The following is a 20,137-nucleotide window of genomic DNA, read 5'->3' on the forward strand; positions in this document are numbered from 1 at the left end:
TGCGGACCGGCAGCACTGCAGAATGAGCGCGGGCTCGAGGCCCCACGCCAGAATCCCATCCCCGGAGCCTGGAACGCGCACCTCTCAGTGCTGGTGCGAGGGGTGGGTTCAGGGAGTTGATACCGGCAGAGCACCTGATACTTTGCAGATGCTCAGTAACTTTGCTCCTTGTCTGGCTAGGTGCAAGCAGTCCTGCTCCTCCTGTTCCTCCTGTTTGCTCCTGGGACGCTGCCACTCAGCACATTGCTCCCCTGCCCGTCCCTTAGGAAGGATTTTAGACTTGCCTTAGCTCCCTGTCACTTGCTGTCAGCTCCCCTGCCCCTCAGGGCCTGGCACATGGTAGATGTTCTGTACCCTTTGCAGCAAGCTCTCACATGCATCTTCTCCCCGGTGAATCCACTCACCTACTGTGCCATTTATAAGCGGGACAGAGTTAATCCCCACTGTGCAGATGAGGAACCAGGACCCCGAGCGGGAAGGAAGCATACTGACACTGTTCAATCACCTACGATGTGTCTGAAGCATCATACCCATTAGTTCTTCATGACATCCTGAGAGGCAGGTATCCTCCCCACTGCATAAATGTGGCTGTGGAGGCTCAGAGAGGGACAGTGCCTTGTCTAAGGTTACACAGCAAGGAACTGGAAGATGCTGAGTACAAACCCAAGTTTTCCTGACTCCAGGGTCTGGGATTTAGAGTGGATATTTGCAATGTGGAGTCAACAGGTCTGTCCTCTAGGGCTGTTGCAAGGACCAGTGAGGTACTCTGTGAGGGAACCTGGCACTGTGCTTAAGGACCAGGAGTAGAAGTGGAATCTTGTTCATCTAATCATACAGAGAACAAGGACAGAAGTTCAGGGAGGGTCGCCACATGCCAAGGTCACAGCAAGCAATCACAGAGCTGGCGCTCACTGCCCCCAGGATCACTCTTTCCCAGTAAAGGGCAGGGGCCATCCCTCCCCAGAGAGTGGAAACTTCCAAAAGCCCCTCTGGCCTGATGGGAGGGTAGACAGAGCAGGTATTTCCGCCATGGTACACCAGTCTGGAGCCTGGGGCGGAGAGCTGGAGTCCCAGGGTTTGCCAAGGCCATTCCACCAGGTCCTTTCAGCACGGCATCCATCCCCTGGGGACCTTCCCAGTTAATCAGCCAACAAGACGCCATCTCAGAGGTCAAGGGAACAGAGCACAACGGTGGTGGTAAATCTCAGAGCTCGGGATGGTCAGAGCTAAACAGAAGAGCCCCTTGCTCCTCTGTGCTTCAAACTTTTACAAAGTGGCAGACTCTTCAGATGAAATCCACAGCACATTCTGCTCCCACCCCAACCTCCCCACAGTCACCAGCAGCCTCCAGAGGAGCAGCCTGATGGCCGGGAGCTAGCCCGGCCCTCACAGCTGGGCCCTGGCGTTCTTCTGATGGATATGAACAGTTTCATAGGATGTCAGCTTCAGACAAGGCACCCTGTGACCGTGATGGGTCAAGACCAATCCAGACAACTCTATCGCCATGGCTGAGCAAACATGACCATTGTCCTAATGACATCAGTGACCAAATAACCCTCTCCTGGCTAGAGCATGACTGCTGCTTCTTTGCCAATTGCATCCTTAGCTTGGTCTCCTATATAGGATTGATTAAGATGTGCCATCATGGAATTAGCCCTGCTTCTTGACAGCATCTAATTTGCAGCTGAGCCCCGCTCCCACAGACCCTCCCCCAATCACATTATACAAGCCTAAATCCCATAATAGTCCTTTCTCCGCCCTCTTACAGAGACACCAATCCCATGGGGTTTCTCCCTCACTGCGATGAGTAACAAACCCAACTAGTCACTACAGGTGAGCTCCTGGTGGTCCTCATGGGCAGGGCACCAGCAGATGGATTCCATCAAATCCCACCCCTGCCCCCCACCTAACCCTGTGAGAGGCAAAGACCGGAATCCACCATCTCCCTCTAAGGGGAGAGGAAACTGAGGTACGTGCCCAAGGTCACAGAGTAGAGTGAACATGTAATTTGTCATCCAGATGGAACACTTTTGAGGGTAAAAGGACACACTACTAACTAGGTGGGGACAGTGGCATAAACCAGGACTGTCCTGGACAGGCTATGCGTGTGGTCTCGCAACCAAGCAGAAAGATTGTGGAGGAGCCGGATGGGAGCCAAAGCCTGGCCTGGCCAACACTGTCCCTGCCCCAGCCACCAGAGCCCTCCCTGGGACAGGGTTAGCATCTCTTAGGGCTGGCGGGCCTGGCAGCTAGAGGCTCCTGGCTTTCTGCTGAGGTCTGAGGGTGCCCTACAGGGTGACTCAGGGTGAGGACCCCTCCTGAGGCTCCATCCACACAGCTGTCCCACACGGCCACACAGCTGTGTTCACATGCACGTTCCAGAGAGTGCCCACAGTGAAGCCTCATTTATCCTGCCCGGAAGGGGACGGGTGGCTTTACATAAAAGAATTTGCAGGTGAGTGAAGGTGACCGCTCTGAGCATTGAAAACGTTTTATTTGCGCCTTTCCCACTGGTGCTCGTTCTGATGCAGGTCACCCCTCCCATGTGCGAGGGAGCAGAGCCCAGGACCAAGCTGCACCTCACCCTGTCCATGACTCCACGACTCAGGCCTGGAGCAGGAACACCTGTTACAGCAGAGGCTTTCCTACGGGAGCTAGCAATAACCCAGAAAGAAGGGGGAGGGGGTGCCAGGGGCTTGCCCTTCCCTTGGCTGCAACTCCAACCCCGACCCAGAGGCCCAGCCCAGGTGAAGGTCAGCCCTTCCAGAGGGCCCAGGGTTCAAGCTCTGAGTGTGGGGACCTGGGGTGAGGTAGTGCTACCGTGCCTGTGCTGGGGCCCAGAGGGGCTGTGCAGAGATCAGCCTGAGAAAAGCGTTCCTCTGTGATGCTGCCACATGGTGATACCTTCAGGGGCTGCTCAGGCAGCCAGAGCTATGCGTCCCTGTGCTCGATGGCCCCAGACAGTTGTGTAGGGGTCACTCCACTGCCTCTGGTGTGTCAGCTTTTAACTCCTCTGCCCCCTCCTAGGCTTCTGCTCTGCACTCTGTGCCTAACTTACAAGACACTAGGCTTAGTGGATTGTGAGCCCTTTGAGGGCAAGAACTGTCATGAGTTCACATTTCTTTCCCCTAAAGTTCCCGGCTTAGTGTCTGGCGCACAGTAGATGCTCAGTAAATGCCACTGAACCAAATTAGGTGTCAGGAGTTTGAGAGTCAGGGGAGCGGGTATTCTCTGCAAAAGGCTCCTGGGTTCTGGTCACTTCTGTACACCCTCAGTGACCACTGACCGAGCACGGGAGATACAGGGGTGAGCAAAGCAAAGGAGCAGGCCTTGAGCAGACCACCACGCTCCACAATAAACGTGCAGGACCAGACCCACAGGTGGCACACAGGAGCCAGGACCAGAGGCGGTGACATCAGGAAAAGCTTTCAGAGGAGGGATGTCTATGCAGGGGTTTGAAGGATGAGCCTGAATTTGCCAGGCAGACAGGGGACCAAGGGCATCCTGGTGGAGGAGACAGCTTGGCAAGGGCAGGGCAGCAGGGTAGAGTTGGGTGGGGCTGACCAGGGAGAAAGTTGGGAGGTCAGCAATGGTCAGTCATAGAAGGTTTGGGATCCCAGAGCAGCAGGAGCCACAGGAAGGATGCGGGCCAGAGATGCTAGCTGAGTGAAGATGGATCATGCCATCCACTGGGTGGACTAAAAGACTCTCCAGGAACGGGAACCCTAAGAGGCCTTCACAGAGAGTCAGGGACCCAGGGGGCAGCACCAAGGTGGGTTCCTGTTCAGAGGGCAGCTTTCGAGAAAGGCAGAAAAGGCTCTTGAGGGCCCTGGCTGCTGCAAATCTTCTCAATGAATCCTATTTTACCTTCAAAGCTTTACAAAAAAAAAAAAAAAAAATCCGAACAGCAATGGCCCATTGATATAACCATCCCCTCCCTGTGCATTTCTGTGCAGTTCTCAAAATGCTCTCAGGTCCGCTGTCTCCTATGAACCTCCACCTAAACCCATTTTGCAGATAGGGAAATCAAGGCCCCGTGAGATTACACGGGGTTAGCAGTGGTGCCAGGCTAGCACCCAGGGAGCATTCCATCTCAGCCCTGGGTGTCGGGCTCAAAGCCCAGTTCCTTGTCTGGGAGGGGATCCCCGGGGCTGTCCGGAAGCCCGTAGTACAAGTCTTCCTCTTCCTGCTCCCACTCCTCGGCACCTCTGTTCGAAGCCTCCTCCTCCTGCTTCTTTGTCCTTGGAGACCGCTGCCAGGAGCTGGGCGCGGCTGCCTCCTGCTGCTGCTTCTCTGGCGGCACGTCCTCCGATGTGGGGGCATCAATCAGGGCAAAGTCATGGAAGTGGTCCAGCTGGTGCCTGCAGGTCCCGGGCTCCGGGGGCAGGGGCTGAGGCTCTGCCTCCTCTGGTGGAACCAGGTTGGGGCTGCTGCCCTCACTGGAACCCACATCCAGGTCATCTTGGAAGGAAGCAAGGGGTGCAGGGCCCTGGGGACAGGTCGGGGGGCTGCAGGGGCAAAGGTGGAAAGGGCGAGGGAAGCCCTGAGTCAGACTGCCTAGATCCAAATCCCATCGCTGCAAGGCCCAGGGTAGGTGAGTTCACCTGTCTGGGCCTCACTTTCCTCCCCTGTAAAATGGGGGAAATAAAAGTATTCACTCCCATGGTTGTCGCTGAGGTTCAGAGCAGACAATGAGTGCAAAACACATTGTGCAATGCCTGGCACACAGTAGGTGCTCAAGAAATGGGCCATTACTATGTTACTATCCAAACCAGGTCACTCCTCTGTCTCTCCAATCACTAAGGGGTCTCTTCTGGGCCCACAACCCCTGTCACACTGAGTGTCACCTTCTGTTCCCTGGTTTGTCTCCCCTGCTGGATGTGGAAGCTCCTGCAGGGTGGGGGGCCATGAAGGCCTGGCAGGGAGTAGGTGCCCACTACAGTAATGTTGGTGGTTGAGTGACCACATGGATGAATGAGGAACCAGTCTATGAACATCTGGGGACAGGGTGGGGTGGGGAGCCACCTGCCCAAGGTCACAGAGCACGTAAGCAGCAGAGCCTGGACTGGGGCTCTGGTCCTCTGGCTCCTCGTCCTCTGGCTCCCCATCCTGGCTCATCCTGGCTCCTCGTGGTGAGCATTCAGAGAACTCTGAAGTGGGAGTGAGCATTCCTACGGGCGGAAACTGAGGCTCAGGAAGGTAAAAAAACTTTCAAATGTTACCCCGGAGAGGATCTGGGATTTGAACCCAGGCGTCTGCTACACCTGCTGCTTCTCTGGGTGTCCCAAACATCCTATCCAAATTCCACCCCACCCCCGACCCTACAGTGGCCCACAGCCCTCCTCCTTCACCCCAGTCCTGGGCAGCAGCCCCACTGCTGCTCAGAACACTTGCCTGGGACTGTCTTGTCTCAGGTTTCCTTCTGCCCCGTCCTGGTCCGAGCCCCTGTGGATGACCACAGCGGCTTCCAACCAGGCCTGAGGGTTGTGAGGGCCACCTTCTCTTCCATCACTGGCTCCCAGCTGTGGCTGTCCCTGCTCAGGGGCCAGTAGCGGGCGGGGGTCCTCACTGTAGCCCATGACCTTCATCTGGATGTGGCTGAAGTCAGGCAGGCTCTGGTCATAGGCGGCTTCCTCCCACAGCCTGACATAAGGGGGCTGGGGGCTGGGGGAATGGTGCACAGCAGACAGCAGGAGAGAGAACAGGCAGGTGGGCAAAGATTCGCTCAGCAGACAGCAGTGTTGTCCCCTGGCCCAGCTGCTCTGGGCATCCCGCTGGGGGTCGTTACTGTACCCAGTTCATGGATGAGGAGGCTGAGACCCAGTAAGGTAAAGTAAGTGGCAAAGTCAGACCCTCAATCCCATGTTCCTTTCACCCAAAATCTCCAAAGTTAGCCCCAGGGGTGCGGCTGCAAAATGAAGACCAGTTCACATTGACTGCGAGTTTGCTGGTCCAGACGCGAGCCTGAGGCTTTATGCTTATCATCCCATTTTTTCTGAACAACCTTGAAGCAGAACGGTTGTTCCCACTTTTTAGCAGTAACAGCCCAGCCACTGAGTGCTCCTTGCTGGCCAGGCTGTGTCAGTGAGCTCCTCTAACCCTCACCGTAGCTCTGGGGGACAACTGAGGCACAGACACTTGAGCTGGCTTGCCCAAGTGACTCAGACCTAGGCGGTGGTACTGGTGCTCCGAGTGCCACATTCCTCTACCACTCTCTATGGTCCAGAGCTGGGGAGTGACAGGGAGGAGCACAGACTCGGGGCAGCCTGAGCCCCAGCCCTGGTGCAGCAGCTCGTCCCGTGTGACCAGTCCTGAGGCTGATCCCACGCCCAGCCATCCATAGTCTATCTGCCTCATTCCCCCGGGACATCTGGTCACCTGTGTACCAGAAACAGAAAATACCATCACCACCTCCTTCCCCAAGCAAAGCAGAGTCCCAGAGCCCCGGCCACGGACCCTGGACCTGCAACCTGGCCCTCTGAGCACAGAGTCACAGCTTCCAGGGCCAGAGTGCTCTCTGCCGGGTCCTGGGCAGACAGTGCTTGGCACCTCTAGGGACCAAGGAAGGTCTGGTCTGGTGTTAACTGACTCCCCGTGAGGTTTGGGGCTTGTGATTGCACATCTTGGGCCTCAGTTTCTGCATCTGTATAAAGGGCCCGACATGCCCCACTTCTCAGGATTTCTATGAGAACTGAAGGAAGTGGTAGGTGCAAAATGCCTGACTTGGTCTCTGGTGCTTTGGAAGCACCTCCTACCAATGATGACAAGCTTACTTGTCACCAGAGGGCCTACTGTGCTCCGGGTTCTGTTCTGAGCATTTGGCTTATACAGTCAGCCATCTGTATTGCGAGTTCTGCATTTTCAGATTCAACCAACCATGGATTAAAAATATATTTTTTTAAAGTTCCAGAAAGTTCCAAAAAGCAAAACTTGAATTTACTATACACTGGCAACTATTTACATAGCATTTACATTGTATTTATAACTACTGACGTAGCATTTATGTTGTATTAGGTATTAGAAGTAATCTAGAGATGATTTAAAGTATATAGGAGATTATGCATAAATTATAAGCAAATATTATACCATTTTATATCAGGGACTTGAGCATCTGTGGATTTAGGTATCGGAGGGGAGTTCTGGAATCATCCCCCACAGGTACCAAGGGATGACTGTATTATCTCACTGAAGCCTCACTGAAGCCTAGGAGGAAAGAACTATCAATATCTCTGTTTCACAGATGGGGCAAAGAGAGGCAGGTCGCTTTCCCAAAGTCACCCAGCCCCAAAGTGGCAGAGCCCCAGGTCTGTGCCTTGGCCATCATCATGCCTCTTGTTTTTTGCTATAGAGTAGTAGTCACAGGTGTTTGGGACTTAGGGTCACACCTATCTTTGATTTCTGGCCTGCTGCTAATTCACTGTAAGACAGGACAAAGTCCCTGAGCCTCAGTTTCCTCATCTGTAAAATGGGGACAACAATGCCTAACTCAGGATTGAAAGTTCTAAACAATCCATGATTTCTAGTAGTGTGTTCTCATTACATGGGAATGCAAAGCCAGAGTCTGGAGCAAGGGGGTGAGATACCACCCCCCTCCCACCCCCTCTCACTCTCCTCTGCAGGGAGAGAGCGGCCTGAGGGGCTCACTGCCCTCCTCTCCCCTCCATGCCCTTGCTGGAGGGCCCGGCACCCACCTCTTCTCAGCGGCGAGCCCGTTCTCCAGCAGGCCCAGCGCCTTCGGGGACAGGATGCCGTGGAAGTCAGAGTCGGCAGGTATGAAGGTGATCTGCAGGACAAAGCGGAGAAGGCATCTCTGCAGATGCCCACACACACGCTCCCCCACAGCATGGGCCTAACCTCTCCACATACCCTGGGAGAGAGGCCTAGCCAGGGAGGCCCCCGACCCCGTTCGACAGGAGGGGACCTGCTCAGGGCCCAGCACCAGTGGGTGGCTGGATCTCTGGGCTCCAGCTCTCACCAGGCTCTCTCTTCACCCAACAAATTCTTACTGAGCGTCTGCTTTGTGCCAGGCACACTTCCAGGCACTAGGGGGCAGCAGTGAGTAAATGAGACAAACACCCCTTGGGGGGGGGCGGGAGATCAAATCTTATCATTTCTTGAGGTTCTCCTCCAGTGCCCAGCAGGTGCCTGACATGGAGTAGACACTTTATCCATATCTGGTGAACAAGTGGGAAGCAGGTCATGTCGTGTTTCTTCACACAGAGGTTGCGACGGGGAACAGAGAAGTGGATGGCTAAGGCTATGCCCACCACCAGTCCTGATCCCTGAACTTTCAGGGATCAAGAGGTCTCTGCAAGTGCAGTACCATGGGTGGGCACCAGGCGGCAGAGGGGAGGCAGGTCATAAAGGAGGCAGTGGATGGGGCAGAAGGAGCCCTGCCTTTGGGGTCTCCGAGTTTGGGTGAGAGTCCCTCCTTAGGAAGGTCACCTGTGCTCCTCTGTACAGTGGGGCTCGCCTTGAAGAGATATTTGCAGCACTGGTCACAGTAGCCAAAAGGTGGAAGCACCCCCAAGTACTCATCAATGGATGAGGAGATAAACAAAATGTGGTATACACACACAAAGGAACATTATTCATCCTTAAAAAAAAAATGAAGTTCTGACACATGCTACAGCATGGATGAACCTTGAGGAAATAAGCCATCACAAAAAGATAAATTCCACAGGATTCCTCTTATATGAAGTACCTGGAATAGCCCAATTCATAGAGACAGAGATGGTGGTTGCCGCAGACTGGAGGGAGAGGGGATAAGGAGTTATTGTTTAAGGGTATAGAGTTTCCATTTTACAAGATGAAAAGTGTTCTGGAAATTGGCAGCACAACAATGCAAGTGTAATTAATGCTACTGAACTATGCACTTAAAAATGGTTAAGATGGGAAATTCTATGTTATGTGTATTTTACAATGAAAAAAACAGGGCTAGTCATGCTTGATCCTGGCATTGCTGTGAGGATTCCATGAGATAATCTGTAAGGAGTTCCTAGCATGGTGCCTGGCACATAGTAAACAGTAAACAGTAGTTTGATGCTACTGAAGATGAAGTTATCTGACTTCTCTGAGTCTTCTTCTCCTCAATTGAAAATTTGTTCAACAAATACTTGAAAAGACCCTACTGTATTATAACATGTTAATAAATAGCAGTTCCTTTTCCCCTTTCCCACAGGGTGAAGTGAGTAAAAGACACTTGCCTGCCTGAGAAAAGGGGAGGGGCTTCCCCTAAAAGTCTGGAAACAAGGCAAGGAGGGGTCTGGGTATCTTCCACACCTGCTAAGTATACTCTGTACTTGCCAGCTGGCTCTGTATTTCCTAGAAGCTGCCCCTTCCTCTGCCTCATTACCTCGTGGCCCAGTCGTCGTCCTCCTCCTCCTCATCAACATCATCACCACCACCATCATCTCCATCAGCATCATCACCACCACCATCATCTCCATCAGCATCATCACCACCACCATCATCTCCATCAACATCATCACTATCACCATCATCATCACTATACAGCATCGTTATCAATGTCACTGTGTAAAGCCTGGAGGAAAGAAAAGGCCTGAACATCTTAGAACACAAGTTCGTTTAAGAGAAAGGGGACAGGTAGAGCTGAAGCTGGGGAGGGGCAATCAGACCATGAAGACCCCAGAACATCAGTCTAAGAAGTTCAGACTTTACCCAGAAGCAGTGGGAGTTAACAGCAGGAGAGTGCACAGCCAGATTTGTGTTGAGGCAAAGATGTGAGCAGTCCCCAAATGGAGGGAACAGAAGGATGGAAGGAGGCTCACAGAGAACAAATCCATCATTAGGGGCCTGGTCCTGGGTTCCAGCAGAGCAGGCAGGAGTGGGGAGTGGTGGACCTGCAGGCAGAGGCAGAGGCAGAGGCAGAGGCAGAAGCCAGACAGGGAGAGGCTCTGCCTTCCTAGACAATGTTTCCCCTTCTCCCAGCCCCCTGCCCCATCTCCGCTAATGAGCACCGCATCCCTGACTGTCCAACCTACCAGATTTGCCTGGCTTCTTCCTCCTCTCTTAAGCCCGAGGCCCAGCTGACCACCAAATCTGACTGAGTCTACTTCAGAAATTCATTTGCATATTTGTTTCCATTAATACATATATGTATATGCATGACTGGGACATTGTGCTGTCCACCAGAGATTGACATATTGTAATTGACTGTACTTCAATAAAAAGTAAATAAATAAAATGATCTAAAAAAAAAAGAAATTCAGTAAAATAAGCCAGATGGCAGTGCCCGTGCCACCCCAGCCGCAGCAAGTACTGCACATTTGATGACCCGGAAATGTCTTCTCAGCTCCTACAGCCTTGGGGTCAAATTCTGCCTTAGTCTAGGAGACCATCATCTCTCACCTGGAGCAGAGAAGGAGCCTCCCCACTGGCCTGGTCACTCTTGAACTTCCCCCTCCCTTACGTCAGCCTGATCACTTTCTTGAACTGCAAAGCTGCTCATGTCCCTCTCTTGTCCCACCAACTAAAAGGAAAGGTCCAGATTCCCCAGCATGGCATCCCAGGCCCCAGGCCCCAAGCCCCACTCCCCCCCCCCACCTCACCTTCCTCCCCACACCCTCCAGCAGCCGGGCTGACCCTCTGGTCTTGCTCTTTCACCTGATGCCTTCGATCATGCTATTCCTTCTGCCTGGAATGCTTTCCCCCATCTTTTCTGCTCGGTGAACTTCTACTTAACCTACAAAACCCAGCTCATCATCTCTGTGAAGCCCACTCCCTCCCCATCAGGCAGAAAACTGTCTCCTCCGCGAGACCCCCAGCCCCCCAAAGACAGGGACAGCTTAATTCAGGCTGGTATTGGCTACCCCTTACCTCCATACATTAATTGGCTAATTCTATTCCTTTATATTTCTTTCAATCCAGAAAATTCCCATTTGTCAGGCACTGAGGCAGGGGAGGACCTGGAGGGGAGCTCGGGCACCAGCACTTGCTGGGGGCTCAGCCGAGACAATGTGGAGGATGGGGAGCCCTCGCCTGGCATACCTCCCTGGCTGATGACACACCTTCCTCCCCTGACTTAGTGTGCCGGCCCTAACAGCCTGCGTCCCAGAAATACACACCCGCATCAGCGCACACACCCCTGCACACACACACAGACCCGCCCAAAGCCATGAATACAGATCCTGAGAGCAGTGCCTCTGAATCGGCTCCAGGCCAGGCGTGATGCCAGGTCCCCTACATACAAGACCCCACTGGTTCCTCCCATTTGACTGTGCAGGCCTCAGGGTGGTGGGGACTCCCTCCGCCAAGGTCATAGGAGTGGGGCACAGGAGGAGGGATTTAAATCTGGGCCTGGTAGACACTGAAACATATGCCGTTTCTACCCTGCCATGTGGCCTCCATGGCACAGGAACACGTGAATCCATCAACAGTTACTCATTAATACCCAGCAATATTCCGTCTCCCCTCCCTCTCCCTCATCCCCACTGCCACCCGCTCACTCTGCTCACCACCCCAGCCACCTCTGTAAAGGGGGCGAGGGCAGGAGGGACTTTCCCCTCCACAGCTCCCACTGGCTGTCGCCCTGCTGTCCCCCAGGGTCCAGCCTCCTCACTGGGAGGAGGATGGCGATGGAAGTGGTGGTGATGTGGGTGGCTCGGGCCTCAAGGTCCTCTTCTTCTGGTGACCTCTGCTCAGGGCATTGCACAGGCAGAGGCCAGTTGACTGTAAACTGCTCAGTAAATGACTGCAAACCAGCCCAGACCGCCCTGGTGCCGAATGCACATGCTGACTGCCCAGGGCTGCCCATGGAGGGAGCAGGGCTGGGGACAGCTGGACCTGGGCCCCTGGAGCCCCCTCCCTCCTCCCCGAGCCCCCAGCACAGCCTCCCGGGCAGGAGGTGAGGAGGGAGCCACAGGTGGTGGGGGCTGCCTGGGGCCTGGGCCCCTAGATGTCAGGACCAGCAGGGCCCTTAGGATGCACCTCCTTTCCCACCCCCTCTTTCTCACCCACACATTGTACACATGAGGAAACTGAGGCTCAGAGAGGGAAGGGGCTTGACAAAAGTCTCCCAGGCAGTTACAGGCAGAGCCCAAGTTAGAATCCATGCTTGTTTCCTTGTTTCCATGGGTCTGTCTGACCAGCTGTGTGACCTTGGAAAAGTCACTCAATCTCTCTGGGCACTGAAGGATTACAACTCCTGACATGCCCATTCCACAGGGTTGTTGGGAAGATTAATAACAGTAAGGGTGGCAGCCCTTCGCCTAAATATAGCACTCTACAGTTTACATTTCTACATCCCATCTCTCCTCTGTTCTTCAGTATAACTCCGGAGGCTGGGAGAAATAGAAGCTCCGGGCCTCATCTTGCAGATGAAAGAAACAGGCTCAGAAAGACAAAGGGCACACAGAGAGTTTGGGACAGAACTCGGGACTCCCAAACAAGTTCTGTTCTCATCACAGAGTCACTCAAAAGGCTAGGAGTCCGTTAATACTCTGCCCAGCCCATGCCATCAAGGTGACAGCTGACCCACCCAGAACTCCCAGCTGCCTTGGGACACAGGGAAAGCCTTCCGAGGTGGAGGATTATGCTTTAGATGACATATATCTGAGCTCTGATCCCAACTCGGACACTTCAGAGCTGTGGGACCTCACTTTTCTGAGCCTTGGGCTTCTCCACTATAAAACAGAACCTCAGAGGTACCAAAAAGCTCAAGATGAGGACTGAACTGCACCAGAGATGCAGGTGTGCCTGGCAGGTGGCAAGAACCCATGAACTCTGGTTTCAGGCACCTGGACTGTGTGTTGGGTTTCACTGTGCCTAGTTCAGGGCTCCAGGTCCAGGGGGCTTCTGATCAATCTTTATGATAAGGGATGGATGGATGATGGATGGATGGATGGGTGGGTGGGTGGATGGATGCCCAGGAGAATGGAGATAAGAAAAGGTGTAACGGAGGAGGATGGAAAGATGATTGAAAGATGGGGGACTGATGCCTGGAATAGAGGCACAGCTCCAGGCCCTCCTGGGCTCTGGCCCTCAACCCGCCTGTCCCCACGGCCACCTACCTTGGGGTAGCACTGGCACATGTTCCAGATGACGCCCCCAATCACCATGATGCTGCCCATGGCGTAGAAGGTGCCGTAGACCTGGGGCCGGTCATGGCTCATGAGGAACGTGCCAAGGGCCAGCAGGAAGAACCCCAGCACGATGAAGCCGATGCGGAAGGTCTTCTCATCAGCCATGGCTGCCGGGCCAGGCCTGGCTGGGGCACCACCGCAGAGGGGCACCAGGTGAACCAGCCAGACACCGACACACACTCACTCACACTGCAGGAATGACGCTCCAGGATCACTGCAAATCGGGGCCTGAGGCGAGAGGGAGGAGACGGAGGGCAGGCTCCCTTCAGGTCCAGCTGCAACCCCTGGGCACCCGCTCACCAGGCTGAAGGAGCTACGCCTGGATGGCCGCGTGCCCCCACCTTCACTCCCTCTCACCTTCTCTCTGGGAGCTTGTGAGAGTCTGAGTGAGGGAGACATGAGGGAGGGAGGGAGGGGGAGGTTCCAGGGGCTGGGCCCCAGCCAAGGCTTTGACATCACCTCATTTGCCTGTGTGGGGCCGAGCTGAGTGGACAGGCGGCCCCGCACCTTCCAGCCAGGGGAAGCAAGGTACAGGGCTGCAGCCCAAAGACATCAGGATGCCGCTGGAGGGTTCCAGGATCCCGCGGGCTGGCATTTGAGAATCCTGAAGAAGTTTAGACTCTTCAAGGTCATGTGTCCATCTGGGGTTCAGGAAGAACAGCTCCTATTGACTGGATGGTGGCTGCACACATGTAGTTCTAAATACGTGACAGGTTTTAACTCATTAAAGGAAACCCAGGAAGTAGGTACTATCCCCACTTTACAAATGAAGACACAGACAAGTAAGTTGCCCAAGGTCACACAGCTAGAAATGGCAGAGCAGCTGGGATTTGAACCCAGAAGCTGTCCATGGGTCTACAGTATCACCAGTCGGTGATACTGCCTAACTGTAGCGCAAGGGTTAAAAGTGCGGGCTCTGGTGGCCAGACAGCCTGGGCTTGGGTTCTGGCTCCTCTACTATGGGGCAGTGTGATCTTGACCAAGTTACCTCCCTGTGCCTCAGTTTTCCTCTTCTGTACAATGGGAATAATACCAGCAACTCAGAGAACAAGGGCCTCCCCAGGCCTGGCCTCCCTGGGTCTCTCTCCCTTCTCATACTCTGTGTCCCACCCGGGCCTGCTGGCCACAAGATGGCCGTGAAACTCTGGTGCGGTTATGTCGCTGTAGGGTGTGAGTGGTTGTCAGCAATTTCCTTGCCTCCTAACCCAGGAAAATGCCTTAATCCTAAGGATGACACTTTAAAGATGGAATTTCAGTCCTAGGGACAGGCTGATAGGAAAAACCAGATTCCCTTACAGGATTATAGGAAAATGAGGGACAACAATATGTCTAAAAGAAAACGTTAACTTGTCATCTGTACAGGGTTGAATTGTTACTGTGGATTAAAAGGCTTCGTTTCACATCCTGACTCCGTAGGTTTGGGGATTTTCCTGTTTGTCATTGTCACCCTCTCCCTCCTCCCCAACACAAGCTGTGCTGGTTCCCAACACCACACCTGTGCTCACACCCTTTGCCTGGTGTTGCTGCATACAGTGCTTTGGGGTTTTGTCATGAAGGACTTCTCCTTCACCAGCCCTCTGGTGAAGACCCAGCACTTTACAGTTTGCAGAGGAGGTCTCCTGTAACAGCCCAGGGGATCTTCCCACTAGGAGGCTGCTGAGGGGTCAGAAAAGGGCTCAGAGGTCCAGCGTGACATCCAGGTCGGCTTCCCTGGTGAACGTGCGTTGGTGGCTCTGCTTTGCTCTTGACTTTTGTCATTGGTGGACTGAAGGTGGAATCAGGCCACCTCCCAGGGGTAGTGAGGGAAGTGACATGATGGAGGGGAGAATGCTTTGTAATCTGTAATTATTAACAGGGCAAGACCCTCGAGGGAACCACTATTATCATCTTATACAGGCTCAGAGAAGGGAAGAGAAGAGTGCTCCTTCCAGAAAAGGAGACCAGGGCCCAAAGGGGCCTCAGCCTGCCCTTTCCGGAGCCCCCGACGGCCCGCGGCGGGAATAGATCTCCAGCAGGAGCCTCTCGCGCCCCCTGGTGGCCATCGTAGCACGGGCGATGCTCTCACACCGTGTTGGTCTTGCCTCAGCCCTGCAGCCCAGGGAGGGGTGCAGGGGAGGGGTTATCCTGCCTAATTCACAGGCGAGGAAACTGAGCCCGAGGAGTGGCAAGGACTGACCAAGTTCTCCCTAGACTGAGCTGGGGGCTGACGCAGCCCCAGGCAGCCCCAGCCCCATTGTAGATGGATCTGGTCCTTAGCCCTTCTTGAGAGGCTTCTCTGTTTCCCCACCATTCCTTTCCTCTCCTTTCCCCCATTTCTTTCCTTAAGAAGGGGAATGGAGGAGGAGGGGAGTGACAATGAGTAAGAAGCTCTGGGACAAGTAGGTGTCGGTAAAATGGGTCTACTCTAACCTCTTCCACAGAGCCGCGGTGAGGACTAAGTGGGGACACGTGTGTAGGGCGCATTGTTAGTGTTCCCACTCCCCTCCCACCTGCCTCTGATTTCTACCTTCCTCCCGCACAAAGCAGGGTGAGCGGGAGGAGTGGTTGCGGAGTCGGCCATTTTCCAGCAGAGGGCGCGCTAACCACTGTTTTCTTCTGTCTACAGACTTCAAAGTCATGCAAAGATCCCCCGAGCTGCAGCTGTGGTGAGAAAGACTACATCCATTTGACAGATGCAGAAACTGAGGCTTATGGACGCAAAGAAAGTGGCTCAATATTGCAGAACCTGTAAATAACAGAGCCAGGGCTGAAAGCGGGCCCCCAGTCAGTCTCTTGTTGAGTACCTACTATGTGGAGGACACTATGAAGTGTGAGGCATCTGATAAACATGGGTTTTGATGGCACTTGGTCCGACCTTCTGGGGCACAATATGATAAAGGCTGTGAGATATGTCTGAGGTCCTGCATGTGCACAAGGCAGAGAGAGGGATAGACTAGGGGGAGGGAGAAATGAAGGGAGATTCACAGGAGGGATTCTTGAGAAGCCAGTTGGAGTTCTTCCATCAGGGCAGGAAAAGCAGTTCAGGCAAAGATACCAGCGTATGCAAAGGCCCAGAGGCAAGTAAACACTGACACATAGCTGGAGGTAAAACTCTAAATACTATGCATGCACTCACCCTTGCCCAGCATACTCCTCCCCTTGCTCCCCAACCTGCGCCTCCATGTAAACTCCCTCCTTCCAGTGTGACCCAGGCCACCACCTGGATATCCTGGCTAACATTCTTACCTCCTCTCTCACACCCACATCCTATTGGCTCTACCTTGGAGATATAAGTATCCGATCACTTCTCACCTACTACTACTGCTGATCACCCCGGTCTGAGCCTCATCATCTCTGTCCCCCTAAGTGGTCTCTGCTTCTACCTTTTTGGCTAAAGTCTCATTCCAACCCAAATGCTAGGTCAGACCATGTTACTCCTCTGCTCAGAACCCTAGAATGGCTCCCTGTCTTATCAGAGTAAAAGCCAAGACTTAAGGGACAGACAGGGATTTCAAAATGTAGACTAGATAAACAAGATCATACTGTATAGCACAGGGAAATATATACAAGATCTTGTGGTAGCTCACAGTGAAAAAAAAATGTGACGATGAATATATGTATGTTCATGTATAACTGAAAAATTGTGCTCTACACTGGAATTTGACACAACATTGTAAAATGACTATAACTCAATAAAAAAAGTTGAAAAGAAAAAAAAAAGCCAGACTTAAAATGGCCTACAGAGCCCTAGATAATTTGCCCACGCTGCCCACCCCATGACCCCTCTGAGATAGTCTCCTGCCACACCTCCCCTCACTCACTCCACCCTAGGCACCCTGGCTCCATGCTGTTCTGGGAACACACAGGCAACCCAGGCCCTTTGCACCTACTCTTCCTTCTGCCTGAGAAGCAGTTCCTCCAGATATCTGCACAGCTTCCTCCCTTACCTCCTTCAAGTCTCTGTCCAAATGTCAGCTTCACAATGAGGCCTTCTCTGGTGTGATATCTAAAACTGCAGAACCCCCTCCCCCAGGTGTTCCCTGTCCCTCTTTCCCAACTGATTTTCCTCCAAAGTGCTGGTCACCACCTATCATTCTGTACATATCATTTATTTATCTTGTCTCTTGTCTGTCTTCCCCGACTAGAACTCAGGCTCCCGCAGCCTGGGGAGTTGGTTTTGTTCACTGCTGTACCCCCAGGGCCCAGAACTGCTCGGCTCATATTTGGGAATGGAGGGGTGGCGCTCAGTTCCAGAGGAGAGGGAGGCCGGAGAAGAGGCACAGACAAGACACCTCTTGGCTTTAGGCTAAGATAGACAGCCAACATCTTTCAGAGGCCAATGCGGAGCCTCCAAGGGAGTGATGGATTGGATTTTAATTTTATATTGATCCTCTGGTTCTGAGATCAGGTTGGAAGAAGCAAGAGGAGATGGTGGAAGTGAGGGGCAGTTGCCACAGCTGTAGTAGAAACCTGCGCAGGGAAAGATTAAAGTTTACACTTTTTAAAGAGTAATTCATTACTGGGGGGTAGAAAGAAGGGTAAGGGAGTTCCTGGTTGGGAAATTTCCAACGGATGTGGGTGGAGCGACCCTGGGGGCGGGGTCACCAGCTCACTCAGAGGTAAACAGGCGAAGGAGGGGCCTAGGGAAAGCGTGGGAGAAGCCTGAGCTCAGAGGGTCCCTGATGTCCCAGGCCTGGTGGCGGGCACCAGCGGTGAGCTCTGAGTGGTGGGTGAAGAGACAGGTCAGCAGGGCCCAGGAGGAAAGAGACCAGGAAGCAGACCAGCATCTACGGGGGGCCGGAGTGACAGAACCAGCCTCATATGAGAGGCTGCTCCACCTGGAGCCTTCCCCACCCACGGCGAGGCCGCTGTGGCTCAGAAGGGCCCTTGGCTGGTCAGGAGACTGGCTCTAAGGCCCTGGCTCGGCCTCCAACGAGCTGGTGACCTTGAGCAAGTCACTGTCCCTTCTGGGGGCTTTCAGCTGGGGCACAAATGAGCTGACTAGAGAGGAAAGCAGGAAAGGTTTTCCCAGTCTTCCAGCCCTCCCTGGCCCCGACCCCTTCCAGCGCCCCCTCCAGATCACACCTGCAACTCATTAACCCACCTGCCTGGGGGGAATTCCTCAGTTTGGGGGTAGGAGGGAGCTGGGCTTGGCTTCCCAGCCTGGGACCCCATTAACCCCTGAGGAACTGCAGAGGACCTGATAAACCCCCTTACTTCCCCCAACCAAATCCCCCTGATATATGTAGGAAGCTGGTGTGTGTGTTTGTGTGTGTGTGTGTGTATGTGTGTGTGTGTGTGTGTGTTTGTGTGTGAGAGAGAGAGAGAGAGAGAGCATCTCAGGGTCACATAAGGCCAAGGCCAAGGCAGGATTCGAATCTGCATCTCCATCAGAGCGGGAAGTGCAAGGCTCACACAGGGGAGATGGAGAGGAAGGGAAGGAGGCAGGGAAAGGATGGAGGGTTTGTTGATGGGGGCAAGAGAGGATGACAGCAGGTCCACAGGATATGGCTCAGGTGCTGGGAGAGGGTCCGGGAATGATAAAGAGAGATGACAAGTATTGATTCATTCATTCAGTCAACAGGTATCTGTGGAGCATCTTCCATGGGCCAGGCACCATTCCTAGGCTGGCTTTAGGGATGTAAACGTAAAGGAAAGAAAAAAAAAATCCCTGCTCTCAGAGAGCTTACTGGTGGGGAGAAACATACAATGAACAAAGAAACAAAATTTTAAAAGGTAAGATGTTAAATGGTGACAGGTGTTACTGAAAAAGCAGAGGAGGAAGGAGGCTGGGAGTGCAGGGGGCTGGGTGGGATAATAGTTTTAACAGAAGGGTCCTGGGGGCTTCGTGAAGATAGGGACAGACAAAAATGCCATGGGGCAGTGAGGGGTGAGCCTGGGAAAGAGCCTTGGAGAGAGAGGAGACAAGAGCAAAGGTCCACAGGGGACGGACCGCAGCAGCGGGCAAGGTGGGTACCAGACCCAGCCACACCAGCCCCGCTCACACTGTTAGCATTTAGGGCTTTCATTATTCAAGGTGAGCTGGGAAGCACTCAGGCCCAGAGGGATGTCACGGATCTGGGTTTGATAAGGCTCATTCTGTCTGCTGAGCTTTGAAGAGACTGCAGGGAACCCTGACAGAAGCAGGGAGACCAGATGGGCAGCTACTGAGTTGGTCCAGTTCTAAGTGGGAGGCTCTGAATCCTGGAGCCCAACCAGGCCAGAATGAAAATACTTTTACTGATATGAAAAACCTTTATTCTCTGTGATTTTACTGCTCTGAGGCTGTTTCCACACCTGGTAAATGGGGCCACCGCTTGTAGCAGAGAGGCCTTGAGGATGTGAAGCCACGGCAGGGAGCCTGGCCCAGTAAAGGCTAGGCCCTCGGGGAACACTGCCTCTACACAGCTGACTGAGCCACAGGGCTTTGAACCCCCGCTTGCTGAGTGACCCTAGGAAGATTACTTAACCTCTCTGGGCTGATTTCCTATCTGTGAATGGGGTATGACATTCTGAGAGCAGACATTTCTGCCATATCTGGAATATAAGAAGAGGTAGCGAGCTCCCTGTCACAGGAGGTATGGGAGCAGAGGCACCTGATGGAAGCGGGGTTACCTCTACTAACAAAATCTAACAATCACAGCATACTTAAGAGACATCTGCCATGGGCTAAGAAATCTACATTTATTGTTTGACCCATTAGCACTGAACCTGCAGGGTCAATGTGCTCTCATAATGTCAGCTGCTCTCATCTGATTTAATTCTGGCAACTCAGCTGTCTAAGGTAGAGGCTGGTGCCACTATATTTCCCAATTCCCATTTTACAGATGAGGAAATTGAGGCAGAGAGAGGTTAAAGTTACTTGTCCAAGTTCACTCAGATGGTACCTGGTGGGACCCATGCACAGGTGATCTGAATTCAGAGCCCATGTTCTTTTGGTTATAAACTCAGCATGTTACTTTGGGCCAGTCCTGGCTCTGCCTCTGGGCCCGTTTTCTCATCTCGCAGCTGACAGCCAGGTGAGTGTGCCATCTTGGGCGCGCTGGCCCTGCTGG

The 20,137-nt window shown here is 53.4% G+C and overlaps 1 protein-coding gene across 2 annotated transcripts; it reads right to left on the bottom strand.

Moving 5' to 3' along the window:
• Positions 1–2,475: 2,475 nt before the first annotated feature.
• On the bottom strand, positions 2,476–20,072 carry BSND (barttin CLCNK type accessory subunit beta). Of its 2 annotated transcripts, none has more exons than XM_010951734.3 (4): positions 13,032–20,072; positions 7,692–7,783; positions 5,395–5,598; positions 2,476–4,508 (listed from the first exon to the last, which is right to left on the bottom strand). In XM_010951734.3, the coding sequence occupies exons 1-4, from the start codon at positions 13,206–13,208 to the stop codon at positions 4,094–4,096; spliced, it is 888 nt and encodes a 295-aa protein (XP_010950036.2). In that variant the 5' UTR covers positions 13,209–20,072; the 3' UTR covers positions 2,476–4,093. The 2 variants fall into 2 exon arrangements, with proteins under 2 accessions (XP_010950036.2, XP_010950035.2); XM_010951733.3 differs by having other exon boundaries at positions 5,395–5,664.
• Between the last annotated feature and the right edge of the window lie 65 nt (positions 20,073–20,137).

The sequence above is a fragment of the Camelus bactrianus genome, chromosome 13, assembly GCF_048773025.1.
Source record: "Camelus bactrianus isolate YW-2024 breed Bactrian camel chromosome 13, ASM4877302v1, whole genome shotgun sequence".
Lineage (NCBI taxonomy): Eukaryota > Metazoa > Chordata > Mammalia > Artiodactyla > Camelidae > Camelus > Camelus bactrianus.